This window comes from Branchiostoma belcheri, unplaced genomic scaffold, assembly GCF_001625305.1.
Source record: "Branchiostoma belcheri isolate BF01 breed outbred unplaced genomic scaffold, Haploidv18h27 scaffold30, whole genome shotgun sequence".
In the NCBI taxonomy this organism is placed as follows: Eukaryota; Metazoa; Chordata; class Leptocardii; order Amphioxiformes; family Branchiostomatidae; genus Branchiostoma; species Branchiostoma belcheri.
The window spans coordinates 2460559-2483722 of record NW_017803910.1 but is presented as its reverse complement, the minus strand read 5'-3'; the positions used below and the strand labels follow the sequence as shown (position 1 = coordinate 2483722).

Genomic DNA, 23164 nt, shown 5'->3' with positions numbered 1-23164 from the left:
ACCAAACCCAACCTCTGCAGGCAGTCGAAAGCTTCAATGGGTTTGGTGGGAAAAAAATTCAGTGCAAAAGAGAAACCCCGACAAAAAAAGCCTAAAAACACACTAAAAATACCCCCAAAACCCAAACCTCTGCTTGGAGAGTAGCCGTTATCTGAAATCCTGTTTCTGAAGAAATATTTCCAAAGCGTACACCTGACAGGTGGTGGAGTTTTTACAAACTGAAGTAGTGACTACAACCACTCTGTGTAATGGAGCCACCCACTTCATCCCTCCTTCAAGTCTAAAAAGTCAACAACAACGCTACAAGGATCCATACAACACAATCTCATGGCTGATCACAACGTGTGTGTGCGTGTAATATGTGTGTGTGTGACAGTGTCCCTGTATTTCCACTAGAATACATTAGACATTATATATACATGTAACAGTTATGTATATGTATATATGTATGTATATGTGTAAAACTATGTGTATGTGTATGTGTATGTGTATGTGTATGTGTATGTGTATGCGTATGCGTATGTGTATGCGTATGCGTATGCGTATGCGTATGCGTATATGTATATGTATATGTATATGTATATGTATATGTATATGATTGTAATCATGTGACCTATGCTTAGCCCAGTGGGGCAAAAATGTACATATATTATAAAGGTCTTCGTTCGTTTATTCATTATTTCCCAAATATAATAAGAAGTTTATTGCAAATTCGTGCCCGAAGGCTATTTGCAACTCATAAACATACCACAATATTGAAACAGATATTATATATACTTGCATTTAATAAAGTGCTATTTTTGTCAGTGAATCAGTAGGTCACAAAGCAGTATAGGCAAGGGGATGCGTGTTACCAAGATTTAAATTGATAAAAAGATTGAACATTTGCTGTCAGTGTCAGAAAACATCAGAATCTTTCACCCTAACATATGCTTGGTGCCAGAACAGTGCTGTAGGACAGGAAGGTGCAATATAGAAGTTTTATTGCAAATTCATGCCAATTTGATTACAAACATAAAAGAACAATGAAACGTAGTATAAAATAACTAAAATCTACATGATAAAAGGTAGTTGTCTAGAGCTATAGCTATGTCTAAAACTATGTCTAAGGGGTTTGACCTCTCTTTTTTAGACCATGGAAGACGTAATGTCCCACCTTTTCTAAAATCAGTGGGTTTTGGGAAGTTAAAAGAAGAATAGTTTTTTCTTGGTCTGTAAGTTTAGTAAAATTGGGATAAATTGTAGAAGTTTGAATAGTTAACTCATTTCGAGCATTGCTATGAAAGGAACAATTTGAGATAAAGTGTCAATATAAACGGCTCTTTCGTCCTGACAAATTATTCATGGGTATGTATTGATCGATGTCTTTCTCACATGGGAATGACCTAGTTTCAACCACAGACAATCACAGGATTACAGGACAATACCTGCCCCTCCCCACTGTTAGGACTTACAAGTGGACCTATTGTCAGGCAGGTATATCAGTGCCTGCCGTTGGGAATAGCCCATCAAGTGTGCCCACAACATAAATATTCAAGAGATCCTGTACTAACTTGTCTGTGTGATTGCAGGGCGCTTCAAGCCTTGAAACATTAGCCTGGGTGCCATCTAAAAAATCTTTGGGGGTTGCTGTTACAAATCGGATGGCACCCAGATAAAAAAAATCATCAAATTCATTTGTATTTTTCCGCAAAATTGATTACTGTATTTTTGAGACAATTTCTTCTGCAATCTGATTTGTACATATGAAGACTGAAGACTGGAAGGGGAAATAAATATGTTTAAAGCTATTTTATTGTATATTTTTTACTTGTAACACTTTAACTAAATGCTTCAGATTTTTTATTTTAACTAGCACAGTGTCAAACCTTAATTGGTTAGGGCTGCCAATGATTATTCTTGAGAACAATAGCAACCTGCAAGTGATGCAATCAATTGTTACACTTCAGGAGTTCTAAAAAGCAAGATTAAGGACATAGCAATAGCCCTAGAGTACACACAAACACATCAACAAAAGAAATAGAGAAAGGGGCCCCTTCACTTCAGTTGTTAGCCTATCTTGAACCAGTAAAAGGCACAGAGAAAAGTGCCTGTTCCACTTGTTTGAACCCTAATGCTACAGATTGGAGATAGTGACATGAGTCAGTAAGCAACTGCCCCCGGGTCTGTTGACTTGAGGTCACATGGATTTCAACTGCTTTGTAATTGTAATGTATCACTCCACTAGTACTATACTGGCTTTAGGCCAAGTCTGAGACATTTTCTACCCTTGTGGGCATTCCTTATCTTCCAAGTTAACCTTGTAAGTTCTACATTTGTAAATGTCAAAAGCTGATGAAGCCTTGAGCCATGATCAACCAGATTCAACCTTGACACTGCAGACGTTCGTGTCAGAAGATATGCTCCAGTACCGTATCAGTGCTGCTTTGTTATGCCTTTTGTACCTAAAATCGTCTTGATAGATTCATTTGCTATCAACTGACCTACATGTAATAGGTTTTCAGTACTGGTATTGCCAAGATTGAACAAACAGGGTTTCTAGGTAGTCAGGAAGTGATGTGTTTAGCTTATAAATAAAACCATATCGACCTCACACACTCACGCATAAAATACACAAATTGAGTTGCGATTGGAAAGACAGACACTGACTGTGTTGTTTTCTACAAATATGGATGGTAAAGTAAATTACTATGTTTTCTACATACAGTTGTATATTCTATAAAGACGGCAATTTATAAAGCTGGTGAGGTCTTGGTCAATGGATTTCAAGGCCACCAACACACTTCTGATAGTTCTTAGAACAGATGCAGTATTTTACACTAATGTTTTTTTTTTTTCGTGTGTGTGGATAGCATATTATCAAGATGTGTGGTAAGATCTTTGATCCTCCAAGATTGCTTATCTCCAGAAATCTTAAGCACCTGTTGATGTCATCCTTCAAAGTTGGAGAATCTAACTTAAGTCAACAATAACAAACAAGCGGTCAGGGGGTACAAAATCTTATCATTTTGAGGTCTCATCAAGGCCTACCCACCTAACAAGTTTTACGACAATCCATGAGGGTCTGCATGGGGGGTGCTGATTACGCTTTACGCTAAATTTATGGAGGCTCGCAACGCTTTACGTTAAATTCCGGGAGGCCGGCAACGCTTTACGCTAAATTCTGGCACAGAATCGACCCCGTATGCGATATAAAATGCGCACAATCACGAGCGTCGCGTGAGCTACTAGTATGTCATGATGGTGGGATTGTACCGCACACATGGACCCAGATGGGACAGGCAAGAAAGGGACAGACAAGATGAAGATGCGACAAGATTGACTCCAGATTTGCTCCCGCCACCTGGCCAATAGTGACCAATAATAGCACAGAGCTCCACTGATGTCATAGGTGCTCTCGTGTCCAGGTTAGACTATAGAAATCCTGGGTACGACGTTGACCCAACAGGTCATCCGCTATCCGCTGGTCGCTGGTTCGTCCGCTACAGCTTACGAAAAATGGGAGTCCAGACTACGATTTACGGGGAATTTTTAGGCTCGATTACGCTTTACGTAAAATGCGCTGGCTACGCTTTACGGGAAATTTTAGCCTCCTCACTACGAATTACGGTGAATAGAATAACTTCCCTACGAATTACAGGGAATTAAAGAGGCCCGCCTACGCCTTACGGAAAAGAGCATGCAGACCCTCATCCATCTATGGCTTCTTGAGTTATCATGCTAAACCACAGACACATACACACAAACATAGGCCTCTCCCCAAGCAATGAAGCAAGGGTGCTCCCCCTCTCCCCAAAAATCCTAGCACCTCTCCCAAAATGTTCAAATTTAGGGTTTTCTCTTGGTATTTTCATTCAAATTCAATTTTTTTTCGTGACATCAACGGACCTCTCCCTTAAAAATTTCTGGGGAGACCCAGGTGCAAACACATGTAAACAAATGCTCCCCAAAACATAACCTTCTGGCGAAGGTAAGAGTAAAGACTGTTTTCTACTTCCAGACAACTCTTCCCTCTGCACCCCATGTTGTTTCTGGTTGATCCCTTACTTATCTACCCCCCCCCCTCTAATTTGCTGTGTCCTTCCCTACCCAATCCTATTCTTCAACATGTGGCTTCAGTATGTGATCTGTTGTCTCTACACACAAGGCAGGGTCTTCCAGAGTCTTCTTGTGTACATGTGTTTCTTTTACCCAAATCCTATACTTTCTACATCCTCAGAAGTAATATCGTTCTTTGAATGGAACAAACCTCATTGCTTTGAACAGGGTTTTGCTGTTTTATAATAGACATGTATGTTCAGACGACCTTAATTGTAAGTTACCAGTCCTTTTTTCATGATCAAAGTTAGCCTTTTAACCTCCCCTTTGCTAATATAATCTGTAACGTATACAAAGTTTCAATGTAAAAAACCCTCTTGCTTTGAGCAGGATTTAACTTGCCATAATAAACATGTATGTTCAGACTCTAATTATATACCAGTCCTTTTTTCATGATCAAAGTTAGCCTTTTCACCTCCTTCTTGCCAATGAAATTTGTAACCTATACAAGGTTAATGCCTAAGCTCCGATTGCCAAAAATTGTCGGGGCAAACATCTTCAAAGGAAGTGCAAGAAATTAAACTTTGCCCTTCTTCTTCTACAATAATCCTCCTAAGGCGAATTCAACAAGACTCTTTTGTTGAAATACAAGACCCGGACAGCGAAAAATCATCTTCCGTGACTACCCCTGCTTACACAAACCCTGTGACTTCAACTGTAAAACAAGCCACAACAGGAGATCCCCTGGCCACACCAAGCATGTCAGGAATGCTGGAAGAGTAGTCTCAGAAGACTGAGCACCTCCGAAAGATTATACAGGTACAAACAGAGACTTTCCTGGCCTATTAGATCTACTGATGCCTCACCACAAACATTTGGCCTGGCAAAATCTGTATCTAATGTTTCTCAAAAAATTTTCAATGCAATAGAACAGAGGAAAACAACATTTTGACAATAATCCAAATGTACACAACAAACTTGTTTTTTCCCAATCATGAGGTCATATCTCACAATAGAAAAGACACAAATTCTATCTACTACTAAGTACCACTAATTGATCAACTTAGAAAAATCATTTTGCTTATCAAGTTATCAGATACTTATATATACTTATATAACTCTTCTTCTTGCAATAGTAGTAGAACTAGAAGTCAAGTCAAAAGTCAACTTAAGTAGTTTGTAGTACTGCTTGAATGAATGAAAGTGTTTATACCAACTTGACAAGGCAATGTATACAACAGAGCAATTGTCACACTTGACACACATTTCATAACAACACAGTAACAAGATGCCAGACTCCAGAGTTAAAACCTTCTTCAGCAACAGTCACACCCTTCAAAATGTTTTCTGCAAGAAAATAACAAGAGAGCTAACTCTTCCTACCTAATAATAATGGAAAAATGCCTCTGTCAACAGAGCGAATTTGTAGCACATTACTGCTTTGCCTCCCATCTTCATGTCATTATGCACTCAATTATGACTGATTCTGATAAATATTGTAGCCATAATACAATAACAGAAAGAAAGTGTGCACGAAATAGAAAACAAATGAAATCTATGGATATGAAGCATCTATTCCTCAGTTGTTTGATGGTAGGACTCAATCAAATCTTGTCCTGATAATGTTATCTTGCCATAGAGAGATAAAAGGTGTTTGGAGGTTAAGGCAATGTAATTTCTACAGATGGAAGTTATCTGTATTATGTACCACCTTACACACAGGGGAAGCTTGGGAGCCTTATTAGGACATTGTTTATCAAATATTCAAGCCTTCCTGGATCCTGACCAACTCAAAATTAGGTTATCCTCCTCACCAGGGTGAAAACTGGAGCTGTGCTATAAAAAGGTGTCTCTTCTTATGGTCCAGATCCTTCAGCAGAGTCTATAGAACATTCTCGGGTCAGTAAAGGTCAAGTTTAATTTGTCTTCTACAGACAGTACCAAGGACATGACATCCTTACGTCCCAGTCCCCTCGTACTATAGCAGTATTCGACAGGTCCAAACACTCTGGGGGCAAGCCGAGAAACATGAAATTACAAAGCTTGAATGAAACATATCACCCAAATATTTCAACAACATATTGAACATTCTTTTAATGAATATTCAACAGGTAGCTATTTTTCCTTACTATAATCCAGCCATAGGTTTGAACTGTCCAAGAAACATTTTAAGAATAGCAACAGAAGTAAATATTATTTCATATCAGCAGATGCTAGATTAGAGTGGATGCTGACACCTGCACATTTTGCTAAATTCAGGATGGAAACTATACGCAAAACTTGGCCACCTTGCTACAAATTTAAGTGTGAAATTAAATAGCTTTCACTACAGAATGGCTTGCCTGTACCACACAGAAGGGGGGTACAGAGCCCCCTCAAAAACAGTAGCCACTTGGCTCCTGTTGGTTTTCTTGTTTGTTTACACAGAATCCGTGTAAATCAAAGTTCACAGGCGCCCAGGATGCCTCAAACATCCCTCGTGCTTTGTTGTTTGGCTAGAAGGGTGTGCCTTGGCTTCTCTCAAGGTCCGTAAAAAACACACAGGCTTATTCAGCATGTGCATCGGAGCAACACACCCCCGTTTCTTAAACACAAGCGTCTTAATTTCGGAAGCATCTTAAGCCACCTTGCAGTAGGTAATGAGGCTTTTATTCATGAACTGATCTTGTTATACTGATACACCAGCAAGTTGCCAGCAGGGAATGTGGGAACACACCAGGCAAAGACAAACTTCCAAGCCTCTCAGGTTTCACCCTAAGACATGTGTTTCTGTATTTGCTGTGAGTGTCTGTCACCCTCCTGTCAACATTCAATGCCAGCACAGGAGCTCAAGTTTGGCCAAGAACAGTACACCAAAACTCCCTGGCAAAAAAATGATACACAAACACTTGAACCGAACATTCTTTCATGGGGAGGTCACATGTTTGGGTAAACAGAGCTGACAGCAACATGTCATGTATATCTTTTGTACCACTGATCACTCAAGTTTCTCCCAAGAGTTTACTAGGAGATGGTAAAGATTTTTTTTCAGTATTTGCTGGTGTCTGGCTGAGCAGATTTGAAGGCAGAAGGGAGGATCTGTCAACGGTTGTTCTAGTTATCTGCAAGGCCACTGAGATGACTTGTTGGCACTGCGGGATATGATCTTAGGTGGGAGGGGTATGAAGAAGGGGCGGTAAGAAAATACTCTGACTTACGCATTGCAGTAAGGATTCTTGTTGTAGCCCTTGTAGTTCTTCATATTGAGGGTCATACGGCACACCTCGCAGTTGAAGCATCCCTTGTGCCAGTACTGCAGCGAGAAACAAGTTGGCATCAATCTCAGACAAAGACGCGACCGTGTTTATATTTACGAAATCTACAGATGCGCCAAAACAGCTGATATAAAGTTGGGGCGGTCCCCTTCTTCTTACCTTGTCCAGGCAGTTCAGTTTTTCCATCGGGTACACCGTCTTCGTGCATCGTGCGCACTTGGGATTCATGTTGGATCTCGTGCCCTGTTCCAAAGCAATCCAGAAACGTCGACGGTTCGGTGTTTAAAGGCCCAGAGTTGGAGAAATTAGGGTTATTTTGCAGAGTATCTGCAGCTCGAGTCGAGCTCTCGAATATCCTACTCAGGAAATAAGCGCCCCTTCCCGGCAGGCCTTGCGCCGCGCACGCGCACGAGCCGTCGGTCTCTTCCTCTACCGAAAATGTCGAAGCGAGGTGTGTAGAAAAAATCCCGAATTTTCAGTGCATTTTTCTGGATTCTTAGGGACTTTGGCCGACCGTAACATAGTAATAACGATTCTTAAGGCTTTGTTGCTCATGTTTGTGGTGCGTAATGTTTTGCCAATAGCGTTCTTTGGGAAAAAATCTCGATTGTTGTAGCCGATTCGTCGGCGAGGCAGCCATTTTGGAATTCCACATGGTGGAGCATGCACGGTGGGGAGGGGGGCGCACTCTGCTTTACGCTAATAATTGAGCAAAAACTGTGGCTAAATGTTAGTTGGGGCGTAGAAAAGTAATAGGAAGTAATTTACGGTGTTATTTTAAGCATGCAAAGCCTATGGACGGAGAAACGGATGAAAAAAGGCCCCTTAGATTTATGATTTAAATCAACATACGTAGCTTAGCATGTGTACTCACCTTTGGAGCTTTTAGCCTCGTTTAGGAGTGAGTGTTCTAGCAGGGTTCTTAAGGTATTAGAACTATAATCCACTTACCTGCTAACATGTTAATTCCTTGAGTGTTCAAATTTATTATGATATCAATGGAAAGCCTCTATATAACCATGCATGGCAGTTATGCCAAAGGGTAGATATAATTAAGGCTGTACAAATACACTACTAGTATACAGATGTAAGATTTGTGCTGTTTGTAATTTTCAGGACGTGGTGGTGCGTCGGGGGCCAAGTTCCGCATCTCCCTCGGTCTCCCTGTGGGAGCCGTCATCAACTGTGCGGACAACACAGGTCAGATTTGGTTTGATTTGATTTTAGGGGGGAATGTGACAATACATGTCACGGCACACAGACTGCTATTGCTGGTGTCGTAGCCCACACATGTGAAACATTACATTTACAGAACACAAGCAATCAATGCAATCTAAAAAGCATCATAATTAGAATTAGAATAAAGATGAGCCTAACTATCAGTCCATTTCACTAGTCTGGGAAAGTTGCTTGCCATAGTTCGTGCGGTTTCTAGCCTTACATCACAAAATTACGAAGTATGTACTGTAATGTTTTTAACGTGTATCAGTCTGATGTATCATTTTTCCCTCGGAATCCCTCCTTATTTCAGGGGCCAAAAACTTGTACATCATTGCCGTGAAGGGCATCAAGGGTCGTCTGAACAGGCTCCCTGCAGCCGGTGTTGGTGACATGGTCATGGCAACTGTCAAGAAGGGAAAACCAGAACTCCGGAAAAAGGGTGAGTCCTCTACTGTGTGTGGTGTGGTGTAATGGCTAGGTGTTCAGCCCAGAACCCAGAGGTCCCCTGCCACTGATCTTGTGCTCCTGGGAAATGCATTTTGTAAAACTTTTTCTCACTCCACCCAGGTGTAAAATAGCCTGGGTACCATCCTACTTGTATGCCGGGGCTCCCACACTCGCTTCCCGAACAAGTGAGTGTGGGAGCCCCTGCACACAAGTAGGATGGTACCCAGGCAAGGTGTAAAAATGGGTACCTGACTTTTGTTGGGGAGGTAATGTTTACTTGATTTAGATTAACACTCACTCACTATCCAGGATTTGATTATTCTGCTGCTGGTGTCCCTGCAATGGTTTGGCAGTAGTCGGCCAGTAGTACTGTTAGCAATAAGGACTTCGTAGCTAAACGGCAACTTCAGTGTGCTTAAGGTTAGGTATAGTTGCAGGTCTTAAGACTTCAAAGAAAAGTTCATTCATGGTACTTACCGAACGACATAACAAAGTGCAAACTTGTTAGCTCTTCTCAATTATTGCTGACTAACTTGTGTCATGTCTTGCGTCTCATTTGCAGTGATGCCGGCAGTGGTGATTCGACAGCGGAAATCGTATCGAAGAAAGGACGGGGTGTTCTTATACTTCGAAGACAACGCGGGGGTAATAGTCAACGTCAAGGGTGAAATGAAAGGTGAGTTATAGCTGGTCATTTTAGTACTGGTTAAATTGGTGGCATAATAAGCCAAGCCATGGTTTAACCTGTGTGTTAGTGTGTGTGGTCAAAGATGAAGGGACCTAAACTGTGAACAGTTCTTGGTGTCTACAATATACAGGATACAATACAGATCTTATGAACTTATGAAGCAACCAATTTCTAGTCTCCTGAATGGATTGTGATCCGATTTGTTTCAAGTTCTTTAGTTGTAAAAATTTTAGGCTTTGTTCCAATACAACTCAAACACTTGTCATGAATTTTCAGTCAAACACTTCAACCTTTGTCAGATTAGTTCTTTGTTGTTGTTACTATTTTCGATCTTCTTCTTACTATTGAATATAGTGTGACTGTGATGGTAAAATTTTAGTTGTGTGAGTGAAAATGTTGTGTGTCCTAAACCATGTTTCCTGTGTCTGTCCAGGTTCGGCCATCACCGGTCCTGTGGCAAAGGAGTGTGCCGACCTCTGGCCCAGGATCGCCTCCAATGCTGGCAGCATCGCCTGAGAACAACCCCCGCTCTGCTAGTCTTCAATAAACATGGTCACAACCTACATGCTCTGTTTGTTTGTTTGTTTGCTTGTTTGCTTGTTTGTTTGTTTGTTTGGGAAGCTCACATCAGTGATGATATATCACTATTCTTCCTGGAGCATTATATCATTAACTATTATTTATATACACGTTTAACTACTATCAAAAAATCTTATCAACATTTGACATTATAATGATGTTTGTGTTGTTTCAATCATGAAAGGGATTAAATGAATGAATGGTTTATTATATAGACAACAGATAAAACATACACATAAAATGTTGCAGCCATAAAATGTTGCAGCCATAAAATTTTACAATCCTTCCTTATCAGATACCGCATAACTGAAATACAGCATAAACAATCCACACAGTTTGTCCTTCATCACCCATACTACTTCGTAATTCGTACACCAGGATGTGGTATAATGCATCCAAAAGGGCAAGGATTCTGTTTAGGTGATAGTATGACAATCGTGACTTCCTGACAGGCCAGTTCTACACATTGTACAACACCTCTACTCTCCAAGCAGACGTTAATCTTGATGTCTCGTGATAGAATAATGTTAGTCTAGTTTTGTAGACAGAAACACCTGAATGATGTATACGGGTAGATTACATATCTTTTAAATTCCCAGTATTATTTCATTACGTAGGGTCTATGAGTATGAGAGGACAGGCAGACCAACAATACTTTGCTTTTTAGCTAATGAAAGCAAATTGAATACATGTGTACAACATCACACACTGGTGTAAAGTCGATGTGATTACACTGACTTAGTTAACGTTACATTGTTACATCCAAGTCAACATAAGTATATGTATACGTCTGGACTCCAATCTGGTAGAATCTTTGTTGACAGAAACGATTGGTGTCTGTAAATTTTTTTAATTCTTAAAAGACAAAACTTTGATTTGTGTCACCTTAGATCAATTATATGGATTGACATGAAATGTAGGATTTGTTAATAGGAAACGGTCACCATATAGTTATCCTCAATTATAGTGGGGCAAGGAGGCCATAGGCAGATAACCTCCTTCCATAGGTCTATCATTCTTCTGCACATTTGTTGACACAGGCAACTCGGAGTTGTCATTTGAATCCATAATGGCTGCACCCAATGGGCTTGAGGATTCCATTTGCGACTGGTCGGTGTCTTTACTTTCAATAAGCGTGTTTTGTTGTGCAACCTTGAACCCAACTGCTATGTGGTTATTACTGTGATAGCCATTGATGTATTTTGTCTCCACTGGTTCAGAACCAGATTCTTCATTTGAAGAAGTGAGTGAGTCAATTTCTTCATGGCTTTCGCTGTTGTAGACGTCTGCAGTAACATGGAGTTGCATCGTTGTTGGGGCCAACTTTGGGATGTCATTCAAGTTTTCAGCAACATCTGCTGCCTCATTCTGACCCTCTTGGGAGCTGGAAGGAGGTTTTTCACAATCCTTTGCAATGGAACCTACAACAGCGTTCAGCTCTTCATAAAGCTCATGAAACTCTGGGCGATGGTCTTCCTCCCATTGCCAGCACCGCAGCATCATATCGTACCTATCGGTTGGAGACATAAATATGTTAGTTATTTAGTCATCAGCGATTGACAAGTTTTGAAATGGAATGATACTATGGCCCTTTTCCCACTAGGATAGAATTGTCCGGATTAGACGAATAGATTCTCTTTGACCTGGCTTTGATCCTACACTGAGTTATTTTCAACACCATTTTGCATTAAAAAAAAGACCAGCTACCCATCATCATTTTAATGATGTATTTAAAGGAGTACTAACCTCCAGAAGGGGGTGCTATATTTCGACAGGCATTTATTTTTGGAAGTGAAAAATGCATATTATTTTACAGTATACAATTAAATGCCCATTTTGCGCGCAAGTCTTAAAACGCATCGAATCCAGGACAAACTCTCCAAATACCCTCAAAACTATCCCAGAATACACCACGCTACCCCATTGGTGTCTATGTTTTAGACAAAAAGTTACGTTACAGACCTCATTTCGGGGGCGATAAGAAAAATTCGTACCGATCTGTGTTCTTTGGTATCTTACCAACCATTGCCCTTCTTGGTGTCCTTATCGCCCCTTATTTATGCCGCAAATATTGACGATGAAAAAAACGGCGTAATCTAGTTATCCTTTCCATAAGTGGCGTAATCTAATTATCTGTTCAAGTAATACTTACATGCAAATAAGTTGAGAAAATCAAAACACGCAGGATGAAACTGGCTCCCACTGTTTTCGACATCCTGATATTATAATATCCAAGCCACAGGTCAAGCAAAGTAAAGCAAGTAATTTCTCAATAATCAGCTTGTTAATGTGCTTGTCTCCTACCATTTTCGCGGAAAAATGTGTATGTTGACCTGAAGTGTATGAGTATTGCGCAAGCCAGAGTTCCCGGATGTATCAATTGTGGTTCAGCATGGGGAAAAATGATATTAATATCACTTTACAAACATGCGCCGTGCAAGTCGTACAAGCAAAATTACGTAAAAAGTCGGCTAGTTATGTGTTCATTGCAGCATGATGTATCGGAAAATAGCACTTCCTTCTGGAGGTTAGTACTCCTTTAAAAATACATTAGATATTGCCTACTGGTAAGGAATACAATATTCTTATCTTTATTTACAGTAGAATAGAAAAGGTGTAGTTTCTATACACGAGTCTTATAACCATTTGTCTTTTATAACTGCACTCTCTGTTCGTTCTTTCTTTTTCACAACTCATTATTGTCCCTTAGGCCATGTTGATTTGGTTATATGGATGACATCCTCCGGGAGCCCAAAACTGATGCGCGCGTGCGAATAAAAAAAAAGTTTTGCAAAAAAAAAAGTTATTTTCATTATGAAATCTACGTGGTCATGAGGGTTGAGCAAATGGCACAGAATATGGTTTGGCGAATAATCTAGTCTTCAAGTTCATTTCTTAACAATTTCGTCTTTTTTCGTTTGATTTTGGCATTCTACGACATTGGTATAGTTTTTATTAATTTTTTTTGGAACTTATTTGCTCATTTTGCAGCTGTTTTGTACGATTTACAGTATGGTTGAAATTTTTTTTGGGGGGGGAAACGGCCGAAAATTCATGCGCGCGCGGATGTCATCCATATAATCAAATCAACATGGCCTTAATTGCTATTTTGTTGATCTTATTTTTATGTAAGTTGGGGATGAATAGACGAAAACAATACTAGTCTCACGTACAGATCTTGCTTGAGGCCAGGAGGACGGGGTTCCCGGTACCCTGAGCGGAGTTCCTCCATGAGCACAGTGCGTTCTGCACCTGGGTAGGGCACGTTCCCGAGCGTAGCGATCTCGTACAGCACCACACCGAAGGACCAACTGGGCGTGAAAATTAGATTTGAGATAAGCAACGTTGATGAAGGTTAGACATCCAGGTAATGAGATACACAAGGAAATTGTTACTATAGAAACGACGAAAACAAAGCAATAGCTGTACTCACACGTCACTCTTGCTGGTGTACCGGCCCTCTCGCAGCAGCCTTTCCGGCGCCATCCACCTCAGGGGGATTCTCTGCTCCGCATCCTGCCGCTGGTAGCCTCGCTCGTAGATGTCTGTAGTGAGGCCGAAATCTGCGATCTTCACCAAAAGGTCCTCTCCTACTAGAACATTCCGGGCGGCCAGGTCACCGTGCACGTAACCAGCCTGGGAAATGTAGGCCTGTTTCGAGAGAAAAAGTCAGAAAACATCACAATTCAAAAAGTGAAGAGTCCATGCTATGTTGTTATGTATGAAAATTGAAATGTTGCACAATGGTCTGGAAATGCATTTTATCACCCCATTCTAGTTACAAGGCTGTGAGTTTGTGTGGGTTCTTACCATTCCGTTTGCTATCTGCTGCGCTACCTGGTAGACATTCTTCTCCTTGAAGTCATACATACTGTCACGGAGTGCCCCATCCGACTGGGTTGCGAATTTACATGGAAAGAGTCACCGTAATTTAATCAAAGTTATAACATTGGTTGACTGACATTTTATTTAGAACATTCCAGCCAACAGTCAAATAGACAAATGCAAGATAAATGAAACACATAAATGGGTAAAATGGACAAACAACTATTCTAGATCTATCTAGACATAAATATAGAGATAGAAACTTGTCATAAAGTTTTTTTTCTTTGAAGTTCAGTTGCACATTTGTATGGCATTTAATAATTTCTTAGGTCCTTTCCTACCTGAATGTTCCGAGCTGCCATATCAGTGGGCACGTATCCAGCTTGGGAAACGTAGGTGGTCTGTTCGAGAGAAAAGTAAAAAAAACGTATACAATTCAGAAATGCAAAATGTGTGTTATTTACCAGTTATTCACATTGCATCCAACAGCTTCTGGGAGATTGTTGTTGTTCGTCCGTCGTAGTCGACGATGACCAAAGAACATCACATCAGGTCTTGTGTGTCCGGCTGTGGCTCACAAGTCCTATACGGGCTCTGAAGGTTCTGCCACAGGTCGGGCACAGGTGGGTTTCTGGAGTCCGGGAGATTACAATGACCAACTCTATCTGGGTTTAACAGATATCTGGCCTTGCTAGCAACCAACAAGGGGAAGTGGAGGAAACTTGTAGTAACCTGATGATGATGATATATAGTATTATACAAAGTGATTTTTTCGGTTGCACTATTTTGCCCGCCCGGTAGTTTCATGTGGTTAAGTTTTATGAATTGACGTGTTATGTTATGTGATTTTGTGATCAACATATGTACACCCTTTGATTTTAAGTTTCCAGGAATAATAGGTTAGAGTTTCATGTCTAATCTAATGGATTTCCAGTATAAAATATCAAACCTTTCTGCACTTGAGTAGGAAGTTCTTGAGGTCTCCATACGGCATGTACTCCGTCACCAGGTAGGGAGGGTGAGACAGCGTGCAGCACCCCACCAAACCTAGTAGGTTGATGTGCTGCCTTAGGTTGATGGTGGTGTCGACCTCTCGTATAAAATTCTTTATCTCCTCTACTCCTGCATCCTCTGCAAGTTTCACAAAAAAAATTGATACATTGATGACATTCAGAGGTCTAGGTTAACATTTGTCAAAGAACAATTCAAACTCTAGCCTGAGTGCCATCCGTAAAATACTAACAGGGCTCCTTACACCCGATACTCCAAAATGGCTCCCAGGCTTTTCAAAGTCTACTACTAGATGAATAGCAGAGACTATTTCTGGGTGTTTCAGCCATTGTGTTGCTTTCAGCCTTTATAAAGCTGGTAAAATACAAATGTATGTCAGCCATTGCAAGTTCCTAAAGTGGGTAAAGCATCACCGCAAAAAATGGACCTACCGTGGACAGTTTTCACCACCACTGTTTGTTCGGTAAGAAAACCATCAACAACTTTCTTTAAAGACGCAAGGAACACGACGCCGAAGGCCCCTCTGCCAATCTGTTCTTTCAGTTGTAGATCAGTTGGGTTTACCTCGTACTCCAGGAACTGTGGCCGAGCCGGCACAGGGGGAGGGAGTGGGAGCGGTGGTCTGTGCACTTCTGTTAACTCTGGGAACAAAAGCAGTGAAACTATATACTAGTATATGTCAGGGTAGAGATCCCGATCGGAGTCTCTGCTGGTACAATCTATTGACCTGCAATCCATGTTGAATATCATTCCCGTACAGTACTAAAAGATATTTTGGCTTTATTGCATGTACAGGCTACTTATAATACTATTGGTAGCTATTAGTAATATGATTGTCAGCATACCCTAAAACGTCAAACATTCAATGTTAAGTTGCAGCGATAGATATAATCTCTCTGCCTACAGAGTTGCCGATGACTATGCCTTTACTGATTTTTGATAAATAGACAATTTTACACATGGGTACAATAGAAAGACAAAACTACCTAGAAGATTGGAATGAAAGTCACGCTCTTCAGGGTGCTTGTCGCTTTGTCTCTTTCTGATCCACCGGTATCCCAGAACTGCCGCCACCACTGCCAGGACGAGTAGTACCACGGATGGCACCACTGCAGCCGTCACCACGTGTGGGTTGGACCGTCCGCCACCACGGGTGGAGTAGACCGTCCGTGGGATGGACCGTCCGCCGGCTGCAGGCGTTTCAGCTGCATCAGTAGAAATACAGAAATGTATTAAACTTAAGGGGTACCTGTTGCTACTACTGTTGCATACGACTACGTCCTGACAACCCTTCTCATAGAAATGTTTAACTTCTTAGGCTACTTTATATAGGTAATACCACTGGACTTACTAGTACTCATTGCCACGTGTGGGGTGGACCGTCCGCCAGCTGCAGGCGTTTCAGCTGGAGCAGGGGAAATACAGAAATGTGTTAATTTACGCGGAAAAGGGACCTGTTGCTGCTACTGTTGCATAGGACCACGTCCTGGCAACCCTTTTCTTGGGAAGGTTAATAATTTCTTTAGCTACTTTATACAGGCATTAAATCGGACTTACTCATTGCCTTCCCTGCAGTATGCTTCCAAGTTGGCGATTTCAAGGACATGGACTTACTTATAAGGAATGCAGGCTTGAGTCCAACGTAGTGTAGGGGTGAGCCCAAATTTACGGGACGGGGGGCCTTAAATGCCTGTTGCACTGGAAGAAAACAACATAAATACAGGACTAGTACAACAAACATCATTTATAAAAAAAGGTCATTTCATTGGTAGCTTGTAAACTTGTGTACATACACATGGAAATTACATTAAATTGGCACAAGAAGGCAATAGGAATAGTAAATTGTCAATAGCCACCTTAGTTAGTCTCTTTTAGCTTTAAAATTAAATTCCTTAAAACCTTAATGCACCTCAGTTCCAATACACAGAGACAACAAGTTTACCTTTATTTCTACTTGTCAACTGATTGATCCTACCTGTTAAGATTGTAACACCAGATAAGTTTCCCAGTTCATTACTAGCGATGACCCTGTATGTGCCACTGTCATTTAGTGTAGCGTGCGGTAATGTAAATGTTCCAGTAGTCCTGTTCATGACAGAATCACTGGGAAGTGAGCCGTTGACTTTTGTCCACAGGTAGGTAGGAGGTGGTACACTGTTGGCGTGGGCCAGAATCGTCACCTGGTCTCCTTCTGTTGCACTAAGGCTTGAAGTGACTGCCATATTCGTTGGTGGGTCTGTGACATATTTAAATAATGCGCAACGGTAGTTAAGGATATGAACAACATTTTATAGGCGCTAGGAAAAGGATTAGGATAATTGTAAGCTCTTCGAGTTACTTATACTCTCCAAGCAGAGGTTTAAGGTTCGGTCTATTTTTGACAGTTTTTAGGCGTTTTCTTTTTCCGTACTGGTATCCTTGTTGTATTGGAGTACCTGACCAATTTAATACTGTCTTGTCAATTTGATACAGTCTTGCCAATTTGATACTGTCTTGACAATTTGATACTGTCTTGCCAATGTGATACTGTCTTACCAATTTGATATTTGATACTGTCTTGCCAATATGATACTAGTTCTTTATTGCAGTCACCAAAAGATCTGCTTGGTGATTGTTGATCGGGAGACCGGACATAACAATTTAGCAATAACCAGTAGACCATGTAGATATATTTCTCGGAATAAAATGGTTGTCACCAACGTACAGTAAACCACGAGGTGCCTGTCCTTCCACAGCGGATCTGAAGCATCACTGAAGGCGGCAAACAACTGGTACGTGCCGACATCTGCTGGGCTTACTGCTTTCAACAGCAGGTCTGCATCACCAAATACCTCCACTCGCCCCTAGCATACATAGATATACAATATGTATACAGTTGTTATGATCATAATCGAAATTTTACTGCAAATACATGCCCGAGGGCTAATTGCAGTTACAAACAACATGTATGAAGAAAGAAACCATAATATTGAAAGAAATCATACTCATAATGATATGATCATAATATTGCATCTATATGATTCTGTGGTCTGTGATGTGGACATACACTCCACATCTGGTCAATGATATATTCTGAACATATTTATGTACATATTTGACGCCCAGCAGATGTCGGCACGTACCAGTTGTTTGTATGAATGTGTTATAATTCTATATCAGATTCTATACATTTATCTACTAGTATCTCTCTATATGTGTGTTTACATAATAAATGTATCTATGTATATGTATATGTGTGTGTGTGTTGTGTGTGTGTGTGTGTGTGTGTGTGTGTGTGTGTGTGTGTGGAGAGAGAGAGAGAGAGAGAGAGAGAAAGATGCAAATATATGTATATCATATAATATGATGTTATAGATTTTTTAGAGATAGACATTTAGATATATGGATATGTATATACATGTATATATCATAGACATTGTGGTAATGATCACAGGTTCAACAGTCCCACCTTGTATCTGGACTGGACAGAAGCATTCCTAGCTGGGTAACGACTGGCCACCAGCACCTGATCACCACCAGTCTGTTTGAACCACCAGGCCTCAAAGATCACTTGTTTACTGGGCCTGAACCCGTAGCACCAGTGAAGCTCTGCGCTCGTTCCGTCTATAGTTTCGGTTACACCGTCGTCTTGAAGCACAATGCCATTCTTAGCTGTGTTCAAACAAGTAAACAATAATCGCCTTTCAGAACGTTTCATAATTTTGATAAGTACAATGTAGTTCTTGAAGCAAAGAAAGAATAATGTACACAGTACAGAAATACACAGACACAGCACAAATACACGTAGGACTTTCCCACACTGTTGTACCTTGTACCCCATCCCTCCTTTGCCCTGTACTATCCTTTCCTTGGTGCTGAAATACCTTCACCACCATGTACTAAAAATCACGCTCCTGGCGGCCGGCCCGACAGTCTGGGGTCACTAACTTCGGGCAGCGAGAGCTTGCGTAAACACAGGCTATAATGAATATATAGTCACAGAACCATCAAAAAGTACCTATAGTCACTACCGGTGCCGTTGTACTGTTTTCCGGCAGTCCCCATGTTGGTATTGCAGTAACATTTGCTCCTTGCGTCGCAGGCACTGCAAAGAAAATTTGCTGTCTATTTAAAAATATACTGTATGGATGTGTGCAAAGACATAACTAAAATACCCCGATACACCATCAGGTAATAAACCACCTTGGTAAGAGTAATGTTCAAAGTATTCAAACGTCTTTTTTTATTGTGGGTACCCGTCAGAATGAAGCAATTCTGACGGGTACCCACAATAAAAAAAGACGTTTGATAAAAGAAATGTCACCTTCACAAGTATCTCCTTCCCAGCCAGGTTCACAAATACATTCGTAGCCCGTTATCATGTCCCGACTACGACAATATCCATTCTTGGTCAGACACTCCGAAGGGCACTCTGCAATTAATTGTTCGTGTGTCAGTCTTCAGCCGTTCTATAAGCAAAGACTTGGAGCTAAAGCTAAGAATATACGCGGAACAAAAGTAATACTGTGGTTTATTGAAAGTCTGAGGTAGATTTTTGCAACTAGAGTAATCTAGCCAATAGTTTCGCCGTCACATTTAGCAATCAGAAATTACATGACACTCAACTGGGTTGAATACCTACATTAGTAAATACGTATACATTGACTACTCTGCGTATACTTTAGCATAGTAGTGATATATGCCCATTGTACAATGTAGGTCTCTCAAATTTCATACACTGTTAGTTTGAAAATTCTGTCCTTTTACAGATTGCCGTTTCAACTTTTCCTCATTAATAAGTAAAAATGACATACACATGTACATCATCTGTGCATAATGATGTTCACCTTTAGCTAATATATGCAAATGTGGAATTCCTATCTATATCAATTCCTACTGTGAAAATATCAGCATTATATTTAATATTATATTTTATTATAATTATTATATTTTAAATAATCTTGCAGGATAACGGCATACTTATTGGGAAACTTGCCTGTTTTACAGCTCTCTCCAGGACCTAAGAATTCATAATCACCATTCACGAAACAAAACAAGAAGCTGGTGACTTTATCAAGGCAAGTTCCTCCATTTCGACACGCATTTTGAGCACATGTACGTCGTCTACTTTCGGGTGGTTCTATATATATTGCAGTTTCTGCAACGACATCAGATAAATAACATTCAACGTTTTTTAAGACAACTGCTCTGAAACATCCAATGTTTTCATTTAAAAAAAGTCACAAGATGTGCGGGTACCAAAGAATTCTTTGCTGAAAAAAATGTTCTTGGTTAGTGAAAGTCAATGTCAACAGCCGATTATAGGCTTCCTCTTTTTCAACTACAGTATATTATAACCTCAACTTTTGTTCTCATGTCAAGAGATAATATTGCATAATCCACAATGAAATCGGTTACCCAACCTTATTGGAAAGATGCTTTAGAATACAGATACAGGTCTAATTTGCGGAAAATGAATAATTACAAAAGTTTCCACCTGAACAATGGTACTTACCTTTAAAAGTGCAGATTACACCTGAAAATTGTGGAGGGCACCGACAGGTGAAGCCCCCATCTTCAGTATTGCATATATCCCCGGCATAACAAGGATTCTCCTCACACTCATCGACATCTAGCGATAAAATTAAATGGAAAAAAGAGACTCTACTAGAAACAATTCTACCTTCGTAATAGAAGTCAAAAACACGGAAATGAATTTGGAGATTTTGGTAGGTCTTGAAAATGAGCATTCTTTAAGTTCTGAGTTAATTAACCACCTACTTGATCGAACAAGAAACGGCTTCTATTAGTAACGATGTAGTAGGGCTAAATGACTGCGTTTTGTTTGTTTGTTTGTTTGTTTGCTAGTACAACAACAGAAATAGGATAAAAGTAATAAAAACTGAAAGGTAAAATTTGCAAAGCAAATGCATTATGTTTACCTTCGCATATGGTCTGCTCTGTTAATTCTTACTTAAACACATTCATATATATGGTCAGACAGGGGTCTTAATCCCTGCAGCTATAAAACTGCAACATTATGTAACCCCACACCAGTTACCATGGTGACAGACGGTCTGGTTTAAGGTTATTGACCAGGTCCAGGACCAGGAGACGTAGCAAAAACAATATGTTTTCCTTCGGTAAACATAAAAACACATGCAAGGGGATGGAAGAAACCTAAAATGGCCTAATTATGCCGAGCCCTCCTCTTTTATACAACATTTATCATAGTCTGTGTTTTATGTCTGCCAGTATGATAGATAGAAAAAATAGACAGAGAAGATAGAGACGTGAAAATGATACCCTGATGAGAAAATGGCATGTGGCTGTACTTACCAGCACAAATCTTTCCATCCATAGCGTAGCCATCGTTACAATGGCAGCAGACCGTCAACAGATATACATACTGTGTGACAACGTCGACGTCTTTAACATCTGTATCACTATGATGTATGACATCTGTGTGCTGTATGCAGTCAGGTCCCTCACACGGATCGATACTAGTAGCTACAGAGGAAAGACGTCAATTCCTTCAACCAGTTCGCATTTACATGTCAATGGAAATAAACTGAAGCCACACACACACACACACACACACACACACACTGTACATATGAATGTGCACAAACATGCACACATGTGTATACACGCCTGCACACACGACATCGGACATTATAATCAGAGACAGAGTAGACAGTAGCTTACCCTGGACAGATATATTGTTTTTTGTGACGTTCCGTCGGAAAACACGGTAAACAGTTCATAGACCCCTCCGTCAGAAGGCTCCACAAATTCCAGTCGAAGTCCTGCTTGTCCAAACAACTCTATCCGGTCCTTCAAGACAATGAACAATCCATGAGCCACTTGCTACTTCTGGGATGGAAGTATTGTTTTGGGTGGCTCTAATCCAGGGTAGGTTTATATGTATGGTGTCCGCACAAATTACAAAAGCATAAAAATCAGTCCACATGGCAGGACAATTTTGTACAATTTCCTCAGTTTCAATAAACTCACGAAAGCCTGAATCACTCCCATAACTTATTACATGTTATTTCTTTGAATATTTCCTTTTGCAATCTGCAATAATCAATTGATTTGTGTACATAAACAAAATATAACAAGTAGTGTGTACAAGTTGTGTACATGAGTTACTAATAAAAAGCTCATGTACAAAATACTTATTATTTTCTAACACTAATAGAATATTCTGGCAAGATGATTCTGACCATATAACGCCGTGATATGTAGACCCCCACAGCGGTTCTGCTTGCTATTACTGTGTTAGGTAGCTTCTTCCAACTCTCAAACAGCGGTGTGATACCAGCTCCGAGTTGGTATGTCCAGATCAATTCCACGCATGCATTCATATCATAGCTCTTGTTGTGGACTAAGCTTTCTGATGTGGGTAAACACATGTAGACTACATATTACATTTAAGAGTTTGGATCCACAACATTGTATACTGTATTGTATTGTATTGACTTTGTATTGTATTGTATCAAGATATCTTCTTGTTGTACATTGTCTCTATTGTAAATGATTGTACATGCGACGTCGCTATCAAGATATATAGTTGAAAACTTCCACAACGTAAAGTATGCGATGTGTAGTACGGGCTGTATACAAACACACACACAGCCACTTAACATGTTAACCCCCTCCCCGAAGGTAATAATTGGCCGTGGGAGCGACCCTAAGTTAAGGATAACACCCAACTGAGGGCCAAAAAAGCCCTTTGGGTAACAAAACTCCCATGGAAAATCACTCTCCTCAATGGACTAAATTTTCCCATTTGTATTGCTCATAGTCCGTTGGAGACTATAAATTAAAAGAGTCCATGCATTTGCTCTCCAAGGCAAACCCGCCCAGCCAAGTTATACGAGGGGTGATCCAAAAGTTCTCGGCCTCTCCCAAAAAACGTGATGGCAGAAAAAATTTTCTTACACTATTTTTTAGCATAGTCTCCTCTAACTTCAATGTACTTGGTCTAGTGATGTTCCAGCTTTCCTTTCCCTTGTGGAAGAATGATTCGTCTGAAGCCCTTAAAAATGCCTAAACCACATCAATGACGCCATCATCACCATGGAAACGTTGACCACGTAAGTGGAACTTCAGTTTA

General features: G+C 40.4%; 3 protein-coding genes and 1 long non-coding RNA gene across 4 annotated transcripts in view; 1 reads left to right on the top strand and 3 right to left on the bottom strand.

Annotated features, from left to right (window-relative positions):
* The window catches only part of LOC109474200 (nebulin-like), a 176816-nt gene extending 169158 nt beyond the window's left edge, over positions 1 to 7658 (bottom strand). Inside the window, 2 exon segments of the mRNA XM_019774455.1 lie at positions 7236 to 7330; positions 7452 to 7658. Coding sequence (XP_019630014.1) covers positions 7236 to 7330; positions 7452 to 7520 — 164 coding nt within the window. The 5' untranslated portion in view covers positions 7521 to 7658.
* Positions 7659 to 7669: 11 nt separating this feature from the next.
* On the top strand, positions 7670 to 10211 carry LOC109474198 (60S ribosomal protein L23). Its single transcript, XM_019774453.1, has 5 exons — positions 7670 to 7743; positions 8409 to 8492; positions 8824 to 8952; positions 9523 to 9636; positions 10082 to 10211. Exons 1-5 carry the CDS (start codon positions 7731 to 7733, stop codon positions 10162 to 10164), a joined length of 423 nt encoding a protein of 140 aa, XP_019630012.1. The 5' UTR covers positions 7670 to 7730; the 3' UTR covers positions 10165 to 10211.
* A 68-nt stretch (positions 10212 to 10279) lies between these two features.
* On the bottom strand, positions 10280 to 18883 carry LOC109474131 (tyrosine-protein kinase Abl-like). The gene is made up of 12 exons (XM_019774339.1): positions 18862 to 18883; positions 18512 to 18714; positions 17768 to 17906; positions 17081 to 17299; positions 16415 to 16468; positions 16074 to 16268; positions 15495 to 15704; positions 15002 to 15183; positions 14038 to 14121; positions 13661 to 13878; positions 13401 to 13538; positions 10280 to 11737 (listed from the first exon to the last, which is right to left on the bottom strand). The coding sequence occupies exons 1-12, from the start codon at positions 18881 to 18883 to the stop codon at positions 11185 to 11187; spliced, it is 2217 nt and encodes a 738-aa protein (XP_019629898.1). The 3' UTR covers positions 10280 to 11184.
* A 1161-nt stretch (positions 18884 to 20044) lies between these two features.
* On the bottom strand, positions 20045 to 21859 carry LOC109474218. The gene is made up of 4 exons (XR_002140463.1): positions 21751 to 21859; positions 21382 to 21552; positions 20558 to 20674; positions 20045 to 20200 (listed from the first exon to the last, which is right to left on the bottom strand). It is a non-coding gene; the product is annotated as an uncharacterized LOC109474218 (long non-coding RNA).
* Positions 21860 to 23164: the final 1305 nt, after the last annotated feature.